The sequence below is a fragment of the Calliphora vicina genome, chromosome 3 (genome assembly GCF_958450345.1).
Source record: "Calliphora vicina chromosome 3, idCalVici1.1, whole genome shotgun sequence".
Classification (NCBI taxonomy): Eukaryota; Metazoa; Arthropoda; class Insecta; order Diptera; family Calliphoridae; genus Calliphora; species Calliphora vicina.
In genome coordinates, this window is record NC_088782.1 from 51,350,149 (window position 1) to 51,367,143 (window position 16,995).

Consider the following 16,995-nt stretch of genomic DNA (forward strand, 5'->3'; position numbering starts at 1 on the left):
ATTAATACAAACTAAAAAGTCGCGTTCTTGGCTTAGATAGATGGCATACAAAGTACATAGTTATTGTCGGGTAATGTGGACCAGTAGTACATAATCAAGTAATTTAAGTGGTCCACATTACACGAACTTGGGCTACAGTGGTAAACAATTATTTTTACCTAATAATCTAAATGTGCTTAAATTCTTACCAAATATATGCAAAACTACGTGTCCACTTTAACTATATAAAACAACCAAACATTAAATTCTACCAAGTAACTGTACCAAATTTTGTTTCTTACTTGAGCCGAAAAAAATGTTGAGCACGCGCATTAATTTCAATACAAGAATAAAAAGCCAATATATCAATTACTCATGAAAGCAGATGTGCAAATGTCGTTTCAAACAAATTGTAAAATGTACGACAAATCAGTTTTATCATACCTTCAATAGTTTCTGAAAAAAGACACTGGTCCACATTAGACGCATAGTCCACAATACCCGAAGTTACTCTACACTTTTTTAGGATAGCACATCGATTTTTACATTAGGAGAAAAACAAACTACTAATGTTTAGTACTAATTAAAAATTATCTGCTAATATAGAAAGTGTAGATATACTTTAATTCTATTTTGTTCTTAATATGCATTTTTAATTAGCCAAGATAAATTTTTGTGACCAACGTATGATTGTTATCAATGTTTATTTCAAATTAATCATACGCTTTGTTACACCTAATAGCTCTTCTTAGATTACTCAATTGGATTTTAAATTCATAATATACCAAAGATAAAAGCCGAATTTAAACAATATTAAACGAAAGATATAAAATTTACAAAACTCATTTCAAAACCAAACTTAATCGGTCCTCCTTAATTAACAAACCCAAACAATGATATTTTCGCATTTTGTTTTTGATATTTTTCAAATTAATTGCGGTTCGCATGTGTATATTATTATTACTGCTTTTAATTAATAGATATAAAAAGAACGCCACCACTCGTATGGTAAATTAAAATTAAAAGTAATGTCTTTGTGCTTCATAAAGATGTAATTAAATTTGATCAATATTAAAGTTATTATTTATAAAGTAATTATAATAGCTCAGCGCAGTTGATATTAAATATAATGTCAAATTGTTTTTTTTTCTTATGTTTACTGTTGTAAAAAATTTACTGTTTGGAAAATTTGTTTCCATTTTTTTTGGCTGCAAAAAGCCGAATTCAAATGTACCCATAATACAGCACAAATCAGCATTATATTTTATAACTTTTTGTCTTTTTGTTGGTTTATAGTTAATTTGTTTACTAAACATATAATTTATTTTCATCCTTTGTTTTGTGTACAATTAATCGTTGAATAAAAATTTCGATTTAATAAATAGAAGGTTAGCGAGTTTAAAATTTTGTATAAATAAAACTAATAAAAAAGCACAGTCCGTTATATTTATTTTCTTGTAAGTGATTTTCGGATTTTTTTTTTGACATCCTAAAAATGTATAAAGAGGGACCATATTCAAAACCATCTATCTTCTGAATTGAATTACCATGAAAATTGTTTACCTTTTTGTTTTTGGAAAATAGAAGGTCCATGGTTTAAGTTGGAATTATCTTAAAAAAATAAAGTTGTTGAACAGAAGTTCTTAGAGAAGACAGAGATTAAATTGTAAAATCAATCTATACAATTGCCAATCGATTAAGTTAGAATTACTAGAGAAGCCAGGAAGACAGTTCAAATTCACAATGAGATCGTAAAAAAGCGTCTTTAATAATTACAATGATGTCAAACTTTTTTTCTTCCATTAGACCAGGACGAGTAGAGAACGATGCTACTGTGTATAATTTAAGATCTCTTTTATATGTTGTAGATGATACCATAAAATATAAATTAAATTTTGATACAGTTCTTGTTCGTATTCAACCTTATACAGGACATATTGAACCAAAACCTCCATATCATCACTATCAATTGTTACGATATTTTTTTTGTTTACCATAACTTTGCAATTACTTATTTTTCTTTCGAATGTAAAACCCTTGGTTTATGAAAAGTTCTCACGGGATATACATCTTTTTTTTTATCGCATGCAATGTATTTATTTCAATAATTGTATTATTGCAGTTTTTACTATTTGCCTTCTTTCTTTGAGATACATTTCATTGTTTGTCCTTTTTTAACTTACATGACCTTTTCAATTAACTTAAAAAACGAGTTTAAAGTTATTACGCAATTATTAATTAATATATGGGTAGATATTCATACTGTCTCTAATTTGATTTTATTACTAGAGTAGAAGTGGTACAGTAAAGTGCTCAGTAAAATATTCGATTACAAATAAGTGCGATATTAAATAAAACGTGATTGCAAAATAAAAAAATTAATAAAATCAACTTAAAATTTTGAATTATTTCAATTTGAGAAATAAATTTAATTTAAATTTAAATTAATTGTGGTACTTGGAGAAAAAAAGGTAATAAAATTTCAATATTTGGTTAGAGGACTAGTATCAATTATATGTTTTTACTATGTAGGAAAGCCCACATGTTCCTAGTGGGTGATTTGTTACAGCATACTTTTAATTATCCTCAGGAGCTCACATCTAAGAGGACTCCGAAAATACACAAGAAATCTAATTTGTGGCACCAAGCCACAAAACCCAGGTCTGACATCATCAGGCAAAAAAAAAACACCACAAAAATAATTCGAAACCACATGGCCTTACATAATCAAATACTCGATGAGCTGAAGATTACATAACTCCAGAAGTTTCTACATACTAAGTATTCTTAAATTATATAAATTTTTTAAAATATGAATATTATAAACTTGCCTAAAATTTTCTAATTCTAAAAACTACTAATTTGATCACTATTATTAAAATTATGTAACATTTATCATAATTTAAAACTTGCCTAAAAATTTGCTAATTCTTAAAACTACCAATTTGATCACTATTATAAAAAAATCATTTAACAATTATCATCATTTAAACAACAAAAAAACTTAAATATTATGTAAACTATTTTTAAAATTATCTAAATTCAACAATAATTTTTCTAACTACATACTAGCACATGCAAAAGTAAAATAAATTTAAACTAATTAACTTAAACTAAAAAGTGAAATACTTAAACTAAAACCTGCTTAACTTTTAATTTTTCAATATGATTATAAAATCGTATACTTTAAACAAATTGAATAGCCTATAAATTACAAAAAAAAACAACAGTTTATATTTTACTTCTGCATTTAAAAGCCTTACAAAATATTTCTTAAAATAATTAAACTCTATATTTGATTCAATATTAAAATTATAATTATATATATATATATATATACCAATGTTTAATGTTCGAAAATTTAACTGAATATTATAAATTGTTCCATGTAAATATTATTAGTAACTATTAAAAATAATATTATTTTATTCGTATTTACTAACTTTTTTTTATGAGTGTAAAATATTATGACTTTTTTCTTGTGTCTAGCTAATTGTTTTCTTTTATAAAAAAAGAAATGCAAAAGATATAAAAAACTTACATCAACAACAACAACACTGTCTGAATGCTGGGCCCAACACATCATACAAGTGGATTTTGGATGTACATTTTTGTAAGTCTCTTATGTTTTACTCTCAATTATTTTTTTTTTGTATTTATCATTACTCTTATTATTAACAATTATTAGTAACAAATTGGTTCATTTCCAAATTGTCCCTATTCTTGAATATTATTTTTTTCATTTTCATTCCTTTATTTTCTCATTCATTAATGATCAGAATTCCTATTTTTTTATCTTAAGTTTTGTTTTCTTTTTTTTAATAAATATTCACATGAACTTGTAATATAAAAAAATGTATTTCTAAAGTCTTATTAATATGGGAGGGATAACCAAACAAAATAAGTGAATTAATGTAAGTGTAAATCATGTAATTAGGGACAGATACAAAATTTGTTAGGGAGACAGTCTGTCAAGGAGTTTGACTATGAGTCATACTGGGTGGGAAATTAATACCCTACACGGCGTAATATATAGCCGTCACATTGTTTGTTAAAACATAATTTTCTTTTTTTTAAATTGTTCATTCTTTTACACAGTCCAGGGTATTTTACAAGCATGTGGACAGTGTTATATGTTTATGCGTTGTTAATAAACGGGTTAAGAACCATACATACCCAACGTAGAGCTAGCTGGTACATCTATTCATGCCATTAACCAATGTTCATTTCTCACGGTTTTCAGTATGTTTTAAAAACTTATCAATTTAACAATAAAAACTATACAATTCAGCCAAATAAGTGAAAGAATTTACAAGAAATTTAAGAGCGTAATACCACCGGCATACCATTATTATACCCTACACCACCATAGTAGGGAGGGTATTATGCGTTTGTGCAGATGTTTGTAACGCCCAAAAATATTAGTCTAACACCCACCTTGAAGTATACCGATCGACTTAGAATCACTTTCTGAGTCGATTAAACGATGTCCGTCAGTCCGTCTGGTTGACTGGCTGTCCATGTAAACCTTGTGCGCAGAGTACAGGTCGCAATTTTGAAGATATTTCGATCAAATTTGGTACATATTATTTTTTCGGCCCAAGGACCAAGCCTACTGAAACTGGCTGATATAGGTCCATTATTTCGACTAGCCCCCATAAAAATGTCCTTCCGAAATTGGACTTTATCGGTCATAAATTTTTAATTTATAAATTTATCTCCACAAATTGCGCTCCAAATAAGTTTTATATATATAGAATTCATGTCACCAAATTTTGTTACAATCGGTCCATAATTAGTCATAGCTCCCATATAGACCCGCTTCCGAAAATCACTTTAACGTGCATAAATCGCTTAAAACTGTTGGTATGCTCACAAAATTCAACATAGTAAACTTTAATATAGACATAAATCACACGACCTAATTTCATGGTGATCGGTCCATAATTGGTCATAGCCCCCATATAAGGCCCACTTCCGAAAATCAAAAATATAAATTATTGAAATTTTAAAAGAAAAATGTTTTGCTCTTTTATTTAGTGTAGAGTATTATATGCTTGGGCTTGACCGACCATACTTTCTTACTTGTTTTTATGATAATTTACACCAATCAAACTTCAAAAAAACTTGTTTTCTATAACTTTTTGTTTAATGTTGTTTATTTTTTTTATCTTATTATTTGATATTAATCTTCAAGTCCAATGGTTTTCATCAAAATTAAATACTTATTTAAAAAGCCTTTATTTACTCTTCAGAATTACATTCGGATCATAAACTAATTTTTCCGATTTTTTTTAAGAAATGTTAGAACCGTAGTGACCAATTTTAAGGGGCCATTCATTGATTCCCATTCCGCCTATGAAGCTGGCCAACCTTGTGAATTTTCGTTATGTATCTCAAATAGTTCCTGAGATACCGAATTATTTCCAAAAAAAAACGTTTATAAACCACCACTAAATTTCATGACGATCGGTCCATGATTAGTTATACCTCCCATATTAGTTCACTTTCGAGAATCACTCACGGATAACAAATTATTGAAATTTTAAAAGAAAAATGTTTTTACACACGTACTTAGTGAAGGGTTAAATTTTCTTATTTGTTTTTTAATTAATTTCGAATTTAGTTTTTCAAAAAAAATATTCAAAGTGTTTGAAGGATTTGAAAACAAAATACATGGATAATTTTGAATAACATAAAATTAAATTATATTTCACATAACACATAGAACTAGAAGACCATCGATTGTTAAGCTACTTATACATATAAAATGGTTTTAATACATTGCAATATTAAACAAATTTTAATTATAAAACAAAAGCAATTTAGATTAGAATAATCTTTGGTTTATTTGTTTCATATTTTTCGTTATGTTGTAACTTACATACATATGTATGTTAAACCTAAGGTAGAATGACTATACAAAAATACAAACCAATCGGCTTACTATCAATTATTTTAAATTAAATGTTGATACAGTCTGAAATATGCATATAAAAAAACTCTAATAATATTCAAAACTCAAGCTGTTATAACCCAACCCCTTAACAGAGAGAAAGCAGCAGAGAAACCATTGTTTTTAGAACATATTAACGAAAAAAAGTTTTAATGAACAAAACCAACCATCTGGAAACAGCTACAAAAATAATTATTTGGTTTTCATTATTACGTAGAAAAAGTAACAGAAAAACCAACAAAGAAAGTTCATATAACTATATTTATATTTTAAAATGCAAACAAATATGAAATGCGTTATTCTCTCTTCTATGAAAATGATTTGTATTAAAATGAAAATATTACGTTCATATATGAAAGAAAATACATGGATCTATAATTTATTTAAAGGTTAGATTAATTATAATTATAGGAAACAAAACAGAAATGTTAAAGAATTTTGAAATATAAAATACAAGATGCAAAATGTAAATAATAGTAGTTTTAAATATGCCTCAAATTAACACAATAATTAAACTTTCTTGACACTAGTAAGATAATATATTTTATTGTACAAAAACTATAATTGTTCCTCATCTAAAAGCTAAATGCTGAAAGCCTATATTGAATAAATCGGATTATATTTTCATTTATTGCTTTTTGATAAAAATTTTTCAATACTTTCTTAAGCTAAATTAAAGAGCAGAATTTTATTTTTTTATTTAAATGTATATACTGTTGTTTTTTAAAAAAGCTTATTTTTCGACTGTTTTTAAAGCTTGTTTGCCTTAATGACACAAAGGAGGAATAAACGCACATGTGGACTAATCATGGACGATCATCATAAAATTAGGTGACATGAATTCCATATACATACAACTTATTTGGAGAGAAATTTGTATAGATACCTATATAAATTAAACATTTATCACCGATTAAATCGAATTTCGGGAGGACATTTGTATGGGGGCTAGGACCGATTTTAGGCAGTTTCTTCGTCCTTGGATCGAAAAAATTGTATGTGCCAAATTTGATCGAAATATTTTCAAAATTACGACCTCTACTTTGCGCACAAGTTTAACATTGACAGCCAGCCAACAAATAATTTATATATAACGTTTTAAGAAATAGAATATTGAATTAATCTCTCTCTATAAAATTCTGTGCAGTTCGGACCATTATTGATTTTTGTTTGCAATAAAAAAAGGTTTAACACAAATAGACCTATAACAAATTCATTATTCAAATTATTCCAAAAACTCGGACTGTCACAGAATTTTATTCCTATCGAAAGTGGAATTATTTTAGTATATTGCATTCTCACAAAGAGTAAAACGAACATTTTTGGAATAAAACCACCTTTCCACCTTCCGTGGAATTGAATTTTGTTTTCTTCGAGATTTGATTAACATCTTTACTTAATTTTTGATTTAATAAGCAAAACATTGCCAATTCAACATTTAAAAAAAATATAAAATATTTATTTTTTGCGAATTAACAGAATTAATAGGAATCTAACGAAGGTAGAACAAAATCTAATGGGAATTGGTGACAGGTTTGTATATAACTTAAATTAGAAATCGACTCAGTTTATCTTTTTATATTAAATTTGTATTGGATTTTTTATTTGCATCCAAATATATTTTAAAAGCAAAGACATTTTGTATCTTATTAACGAAGTCATTTTTAAAATTGAATAATTTGTTCTAGGAGGGAATTCCCAGGATGACGGAAAATTTCAAAATTAGTCCCGAATGAAAAGTTCGGGAAAAGAAAAACTCTAGTATGAAGTCTTAATAAGCTATCGACGTGAGAAAATTTGTGTATTTTATATTTAAACGCTTTTGAAAATATTTATTTTTTGAAATATTTTTGAAAATATTGCTACTTTGGCCAAAAACACGAAAATTCTAATAAAATGAGCAAACTTTAAACGTCTAAATCTAAATTTTGGCAGTATCGAAAATACAAAAAATTGCAAAATAAGGTCTACACTAATGGATACACATACATATGTATTTAGTTATACCATTTTGCCAAATATCATCCCATACCCTTCCTGGCAAGTGCTAAATTGAAGTTTCCACTGCATTTTTCTATAGGAACTTGAGACAAAAGTATATAAAATATGAATTTTTCAAGTTTTATGATATGTTTATCGTCTCCCATAATATTATCGAAATGGTTTGTTCGCCCTTATATACATGTATGCTTCATATATGTATGTTTTAAATTGAGTACATATAAAGTTATTAGTTAGTATATAATACAATACTTAGGTTATTGCACTTTATTAGCTTACTCTGAAACTTTCAATTGACGTTTGAACTTTCTGTCATATTTATTTCTATTAATATTTTTAAATACCTTTAAGAATTATATTTTTCCAAAGTAGTTGAACAAGCTAAACTAACTTAAATGAAATTTTATACACACATTTACAATACAAAACTAAGTGAAAGTACTTGAAATTAAATATATTAGTTTCTTGTTTTTAGTTAATGTTTATAATTTTGTATGTCTACACATGTGTATACATGGAAATGTTGAAATTATATAACGAAATTATGAATAATGCACAACTTTGTATAACTGAATGTATGTAATTTATATCTGCTGCAAGTAGAATATGTTAAAATATATTGGATAAATACATATCGTCATGTAAAATGCAAAATTGCCTACCATTACTTTTGAAAATTTTGCAGGACAGACAAAAAATATAATAAAACAAGTAAGTAAAAGAGCAAAAACATTTTTCTTTTAAAATTTCAATAATTTATTTTCGTGAATGAATTTCGGAAGAGTACTATGATGGGAGCTATTACTAATTATTGAGCGATCGACATTAAATTTGGTTGTGTTATTTATTTCTATATAAAAGTTACTTATATTGCATTTTATGTGTATACCAACATTTTTAAGAGATTTATGCTCGTTAAAGTGATTTTCGGAAATGATCCTTATATGGGAGCTATGACTAATTATGGACCGATCGCCATGAAATTTAGTTGTGTTATTTATGTTTATATGAAAGTTATTTGTGTTGAATTTTATGTATATACCAATATTTTTAAGAGATCTATACTCGTTAAAGTTATTTTCGGAAGTGGGCCTTATATGGGAACTATGACCAATTATAATTGGTACAGATGTTAAAGAAAATTATGAAAATATAAGCGGTATTTTAAAATTAATAAATTATGACCGACATTGTTGGATGATTTGTTCTGACCTGAAAATAGTTGCCATTTTAATGGGTTTAAAAAAAGGGTTTGCCAAACACCAATGTTTTTTGTGTCTTTTTCAAGGTCGGCGCAAAGATCTTCATTACACCGACCACAAATGGCAGCCTCGTATTGTTCATCAGCTTGGACAGGATAGCATTGAGAATATTCCGCTCGTGCCGTCATCAAAAATAATACTTCCACCGCTACACATTAAATTGGGACTTATAAGAAATTTTGTTCGTGCACTCGACGTTGAAAGTGCAGCTATGGTGTACTTGAAAAAAAAATTTCCCAAATTAAGCGAAGCAAAGATTGACGCCGGTAGGTTCGATTGCTAAATACTTATATTATTGTATTACCCTAAGTAATCTTTTATACTTTAAGGTGTTTTTAATGGATCCCAACTAAAACAAGTAAGAGTGCTATATTCGGCTATACCGAATCTTATATACCCTTCACCTTTGTTGTGGATGCATTATTATTTTTTATAATAAGTATATAGGTATGTATGTACATTGCCCACTTTCAGCGTACAGCATCCTAAATTTATCAAGAACACAAAAAACAACAACAACGCCAAACGAAACAGAACACCAAAAGAAAAAACAAAAACAAAATACGCAAGGCAATGAAACCAACACTCATCCAAACATACGTTTAATTGTATAAAAAACAACAACAACGCCAAAAGAAACAAAACACAAAAGAAAAACAAAATACGCAAAGCATGCACATTCAAACATACGATTTGTTGATTTTTTGTCAAAAAAACCAACACACAACCAAACAAACGTTTAGTTGTATAAAAAACAACAACAACGCCAAAAGAAACAAAACACAAAAAAAAACAAAATACGCAATGCTTGCACATCCAACCATACGTTTTGTTGTTTTTTTGTCAAAGCATGCAATACATTGTGTTTTTTGATGAAATTTTCAGAGGTTGTCTCGGATTTTTGCTCATATCTCCGTTATTTATGGACGGATTTTGCTGATTTTAAATAGCAAAATTCTCGAAAGTATGTCTGACAGAATTGTTGAAGATTTGGATCCCGGAGATATCTGGGGCCTTCAGAAAATTGATTTCAACAGACAGACAGACGGACAGACAGACAGACATGGCTTAATCGACTCCGCTATCTATAAGGATCCAGAATATATATACTTTATAGGGTCGGAAATGAAAAATGTAGAAATTACAAACGGAATGACAAACTTATATATACCCTTCTCACGAAGCTGAAGGGTATAAAAATACATACATATAAGAAGAAACATGCGTGTTAAATGTTGTTTGTGTAAATGTTCATTTGAACAAAATCTCGTAAGATTTATAAAATGTCCTGAAAATAAAATTAAAGAATGGAGTGCAGCCTGCGGTGTGGAGCTGAAGAAACACTCCCGGATTTGCATGCATCATTTCAATGACTCCGATAATATTGAACTGCATGAAGTCACAAAACGTGCACGTCTAATGCCAAATGCGACACCAAAGAATAACAAGAAGGGAAGCCTCTCAATTTTTCTACAACAACAACTTCTCTCTCTTCTCACATACTAGTAGTATATGAATTCAACACACTTGAGAGAGAGATTTAACTTCAAAACTTTTTCTTGAAAATTGCACAAAATTGCAATTCTAACACACACTTTCACCATCACATAATATTTTTATTATTTTTTTCCACACATTTGAACCATTTAAATAACCGAAACGTGTATATTTTGCACAAACGAAAAAAATATTTTTTTAATTTTTTTGACATTAATTTTTTGGGGGTTGAAATAAAAACTAAAATAAACACATTTGTAAAATTTCGTATTGGAAATTAATAAAAAAATTTAAATAAACTTAATTTTTGCAGAAATTATGGAATAAAAAGCGGAAAAATCTATTTATTAAACCTCTCCAGATCAAATATCATTCAAATAATTTGAGAATTGTTTGAATTTTTGTAATACAATTTTGTTATAATTTTTAAGGTCGCTTTTTTACAACTCTGTGTGTTTGAGGAGTGTGGTGAAAGTGGTTTGAAAACCAATACATATAAATAAAATGATACCAATACATTCTTATAGTTAGGTTTTTTTTGACAACCGACTTAGGGTTTTTTTGACAGCGTTTCACTTCTTGTTATTATTCTTTGTGCGACACCTTCTCTTGAGCCAGTAAAAGGCGTAAATGATTTTTTTTTCGAATAAATTATGTATTTCAAATATTTTTCAATTTTCATTTGTTGTTATTCGTGTTTTTGGATTTCTGTTTTTTATTTTTCTATTATTTGACGTAACAACACACAAAAAAATCCATAGGTTATATTTCCTAAGAATAGAGTATAAATTTAACTAAGCGCAAGGGTAGAATGGCATTTACAAAGTTTCTTAGTTAATATAACTAAAATTTTAGATAATTTCATACATACCCTTTTGCACCAAAAATATTTTCAATTGACAATAAAATAAACAAAAACAACATCGAAAAAGGATACCAAACATCAAATAACTAATTCCATACATAAAGTGTATTGTTTGAATTACCTATTGGCAAAGATAATAAAACTTAAGTTTTTAGTTTTCATATAAAAAGAAATTAACTATTTAAGCTTAGTTAATATAGCCTCGATTATTTTTTTTTGTGAAGGCATAGCATTTTAAACTCTCTCCCTGGTGATTCTACCTTCTAATGGTTGTATCATGCCTCTAATCTAATAATTGTATCTGGTTAGTTTTGCCATGCTATTTAAGAAATTATTTATACATAAATGTTATGAATTGAAATCAATTACTTCTATTTAAGTTGAAACCTTTTTCTGTGTAATGAAAATTTGTTTCACATTTTCTAATTAAAAGCCATCTCTTTCCAGCATCTTGGCGCCTCATACCCTATGCGAGTCAACAGTACTATGTACTTGAAAATAAAGTTTCTACAAAACAATTGCATCATGTCTCAACACAGGAAACGAGTTACACATTCAGTTCACTACTCAAAATCAATTCCGTATGGAACACAGAAAAGGAGCAACTTATAGAAGTTTACTTTACCGAAAATCGTGTCACCGCTCCGAGCAAAAAGGGCAATGCAAAAGTACAAGAGATTGATAAAATTCCCGACAGACCCTTCTACATCAGTTTCATCGAAAACAAACCAAATAAAATTATCGCACATACTTCACGGGATCAATCTCTGTTAAATATTGAACGGGGAATAGCATCATTAATGCACATTAATTTTGAAAATGGACCCGTAAGCGAAATAGATGTTTCGGGAATTTGTAATAATTTCTATAATATTAAATCGTCTACAAAAGTAAATAAAATTAAAACAGACTGTTCGCACTGGGATTTGAAGGTCAATTATCGGGGCGAAAAGCCTTTAGGTAAATGAAATGAAAATATAAAGATGTATTAACAAAAACAACTAATAGTAATCTAATGTATAATTTTAGGTGTTCATCAGAAATCATTTGAAAGAGTTGAATATGATTTGTCAGCTGATGGCCAGTTATTGACAGCCTCTTCGGTTGAAAGTCACAAACTAAATTTGGAAGCCCAGCCAGAAGTAGGTACTAAAGTGGAGTCGTTGTTTGTATTAAAACATAGTACTTTTACCTCAGAGCCTGTGGAGCAGCTAGCTTATAAAACTTCTGATGAAGCTATTAAAAGTTTGTTGGACTGGTATAGAGTATTTGATATTGAAGCTGATGTAGATGGTGTTATTAGTGAAATTAAAGATGTAAACGTAAGTTTCAGACAAAATTATAACAAAATCTCTTTACATTTTTATGTTTTCTTTAATATTGCAGTTAAAACAACAAGTTGCCTTATTCGCCAATGATTTAACTGATGATTTGATAGGCAAGGAAGCTTTAGCCGAAGCCTTTGTTAAACTTATACCTCTAGCGCGTATTACCAAACAGGAAGAATTTGAGGACATATTAAAATCCAACAAAAAGCTACACTCTCAATTGGTGGACCTTTTGGGAGCGGCACAAACTATCGATGCTCACAATGCCATTCATAAAATTTTTGATTACAATCAAAACTCGGATGTGGATTTATGGGAGAAATATTTACAATCTCTATCAGTAGGAACTCATCCCGATAGGAGTATTATCGAAGATCTCTTTGAGCGTCTAACATCGGCAGATACAGCAATAAAAAATCAAAAACTTCAAGATTCAGTACTTCAGTGTGTGACCTCTCTCACCCATCAGTCTGGCCTTGATGCTAAAGATAATCTTTTAAAAGAAATCAAACAATTTATATTAAAGAATCTCCACGAAGACTGCGAAGATGAGGTATGCCAGACTCGCTACATAAGAGCTTTACAAAATCTACAAGACCCTTCCGCTATTCCCATTTTATTGAAATATGCTTTACATGAAGAAACTAAAATATCGATTGCCGCTATGCAAGCTTTAAAATCATTCCCCACTATACATTTCAATGAGAAGCATCGGCAAGCTTTCACTAGCATCTTCTATCAAATACAAAAAAAATATGATTCCTCTGCTCGTACCTTGGCTTTGGACATTCTGTTGGCAATGAAACCAACACCAACACAGTTGGGACAATTGTTGGATTATTTGGCTTCAAGTGATCGTCATTTCGAAATTAAAACTTATGTTATACAAAAGCTGAAAATGTTGTCGGATAAATGTCCTCGTTTTAGGGCTTTGCTGGAGTCAAGCTTGTACGAGCGACCTCATGTTAATAATTATCACATTATTGGTCAAAAGGGTAAGTGAATGAATTAAATATTTTTTATATGTAACTAATAGAGAGTTAATTAAATAAATCATTAATTTGATATCAATTAAACAACTTCACTATTTCAAGTTGAAATTGCTAAAATTCGTTGCCAGATTTTTTTTTTAATTTTTCAAATTACACAAATTTACAAAAATAATATACAACAATACCCAGCAAAAAAAGTGAGGAAGAAGATGCAGAATTTTCACAACAAATAGCATGCTTGATGTACTTCCAATTTTGGTGAAAAAGCTATGAATTTTACATTAGCTTGTCATTGGAGGGATGTTGTTCATTTTTGACAACTTTTTACTTAATAAATTCGATGCTTTCGATGCGATTAAATTTCGATTTTAAGGTGTTATTTTAATGTAGGTAGTGGATACCTATATTTTTTGGCATCTTGGATGGAAATATAAATAATAGAAAAAAAGTGATGTAATTGAGCATTTATGAATTGATTTTAATGTAGTTATAAAATTTATGAAACAATGGTTGATTAATTTTAATGATTAAAAAATGTAAACATTTTTTGTATACCAATTTTTACAGGTTTTAATAAATTTTATAAAATTCAAAAAATGTAGGAAACAATTACATCAACGAAATATTTATAATTCAGTGTCAAATACCCATATTTAAAATCACATCTTCAGAGGTAGAAAAGATTCATTTGCAACTTTAGATGTGATTAAAATGTCATATGTAAAGATGCACTTCCATTGGAAAAAATATTACTCAACAGTTAAGAAAATTCATACAAATTCAAATTTAGAACATATTTATAAAACTCTGTTGGCTGTAGAAAATTTAAAAGTTACCAACACATGTGTAATTTTTTACTCATACATGTTTAGAGTTAGGTACTTTTTTACTAACACGTGTATAGAGTTAGGTACTGTTGTCAAAGAGTCAGACTACTAGTTATACTTTGGTAGTTTCATTCATAGAGCATAGACATAGAGCGGAAACTCTCCTTTCAAAGACCTAACTCAGTTTTCAGAAACCTAAGTGGTGAGAATGTATTAGTAGAAAAAACTATGTGAAAACAAAAACAACACTCGTATGCAGCGTTGCCGCTTTGGTCCAATTGGACCAAAATTGGTAGTTTCAAGTTAACAAATTGACTTTTGGTAGTTTGGTTGGTTTGTTCCGATATTTGTCGTATTTTTGAAATATAATTTTTTCTGTGTAGTTTCCGTTTAATTTTAAACATAATTTTTTTAATGTTCCTACATTTCCCAACAAACGACAGCTGTGGCTGGTCATATGTAAAACTTGCGAAGAAGATTTGCCAATGGTGTGCTCCGACCATTTCCTTAAAAGTAATATTTCAGTTAAAACAAAACGTCTGAGATTGGATAGGGATACTGTCCCAATGACCACAAGGTAACTTCAAAATACCACTTAATATGTAAATATGTTTGGGGTATATATCTCCGAAGCACAGTGGATAAGAATTCAAAATTTTTTGGAAATAAATTTCGCATTTCTAAAAGGCTGCTCCGATCCGAATAAAATAGCCAAAGTATACCAAGTAGTCCAACTCTCAATTTTTTCAAATTACTCTCTCACATATACGGGTATCGTGTGAGCTCAGAGAAATGTAAACAAATGAAATGTCTTGAAACTTTGAGAAATAAATTAAAAATTTTATTTTTTTTTAATAAACTTAAATCCAATACAGGGCACACTTAAGTATGCCCTGTATTGGCACATTTCTTCATGTATCAAAGAAATTGCAAAGGTGTATATATTCTCAAGAATGATGAAGCATTCAAATAACAAGCCGAATAAGAAATCTGATGTCTGTAACTATTGCAAAAAGAAAGGCCACTGGTTAAGTGAGTGTAGAAAATGGATCAGCGATGGTAAGCCAAAAAAAGAGATGAATAATGAAATTAAGTGTACATCACATCGAATACTGCCTCTAATTTGTGATGAAATTAATGCAATTAAATAAGATTTTTCAAATGATTGGTGGATTGAAAACGGTGCAACAACACATGTTACAAATAATAGAATATTATTTAAAACGTTTGCAAACTTTAAAGACTCCTGCAAAATTAAGGCTGCTGGAAAAGAAGTTTTGGATGTCGTTGGTAAGGGCACTATAGAAATTCAGTCAAAAGTAAACAACAAAGTACTCGTTTTTGATGTTCCAAATATATCGAGAAACCTGTTCTCAGTGTTATCTACTCAAGATAAATTGAATAACAGTGAATTTATGTCGACGGCAACAAGTTGTAAACTTTTAGTGAACAATGAAGTTTTGTTAGTTGGTAACCGTGAGGTAGGAGGTACCTTATATAAGGCAGATATCGAACCAATTATTCTAAGTGCAAGAAATGAAATTAATTCTACCGAAGCTGTCAATACATTGCAGTTATACCATGAGCGATGGGGACATCAAGATAAACGTCACGTGCAACAAAAACTAAAAGAAGAACTTGGTATAAATGTGAAATTGGACAATAAATTGTGTGAATTCTGTGTTTATGGAAAGTCTCATCGTCTACCATTTGGCAATAGAGAAAAGGCAAGTAGTCCAGGTGAATTAATGTCAGCAGATGTATGTGGTCCATTCCCAGCATCTTTTAGCAAGACGAAATATTTATTCATATTTAAAGATTCTTATATTAAATATTGTTTTGGCTACTTCCTGAAAGAAAAATCCGAAGTTAAAGGTGTATTGAAGGAAGTTTTGGATTTTGCAAAGACTCAAGAAAATCCTATAAAAGAATTTTTAAGTGACAATGGAGGTGAGTTTGATAATTTTGAGACAAGAAAAGTTCTTAGAGAATATGGAGTAACACAAAGATTGACTGCTCCATACACTCCACAACAAAATGGTGGGAAATATTATTGAAAAATATTATCTAACAATAGTATTACGTTCCAGAAATCTTCAGATTTATTTTTGTAAGATTGTTTGTAAGTATTTTTCAATCGGACGACAGAGTAAGAGTTTGGAGAAGGCCAAACACTGAATTGGAAAATAACAATGTAGTAAACACTGTCAAACATGGTGGATAAGGGGTCATGTTGTGGGGTTGTATGGCTGCATCTGGTGTAGGAAACTTAGTTTTCATCGACGGTT

At 29.1% G+C, this 16,995-nt stretch overlaps 1 protein-coding gene across 1 annotated transcript in view; it reads left to right on the plus strand.

The window, feature by feature from the left end:
* Window positions 1-16,764, plus strand: part of LOC135955460 (microsomal triacylglycerol transfer protein-like) — an 87,339-nt gene extending 70,575 nt beyond the window's left edge. The window contains exons 2-5 of the mRNA XM_065505811.1: window positions 12,008-12,520; window positions 12,590-12,882; window positions 12,947-13,883; window positions 15,950-16,764. Of these exons, the coding sequence (XP_065361883.1) occupies window positions 12,008-12,520; window positions 12,590-12,882; window positions 12,947-13,883; window positions 15,950-16,764 (2,558 nt within the window). The remainder of the gene's footprint in view (window positions 1-12,007; window positions 12,521-12,589; window positions 12,883-12,946; window positions 13,884-15,949) is intronic.
* The last annotated feature ends 231 nt before the right edge of the window (window positions 16,765-16,995 follow it).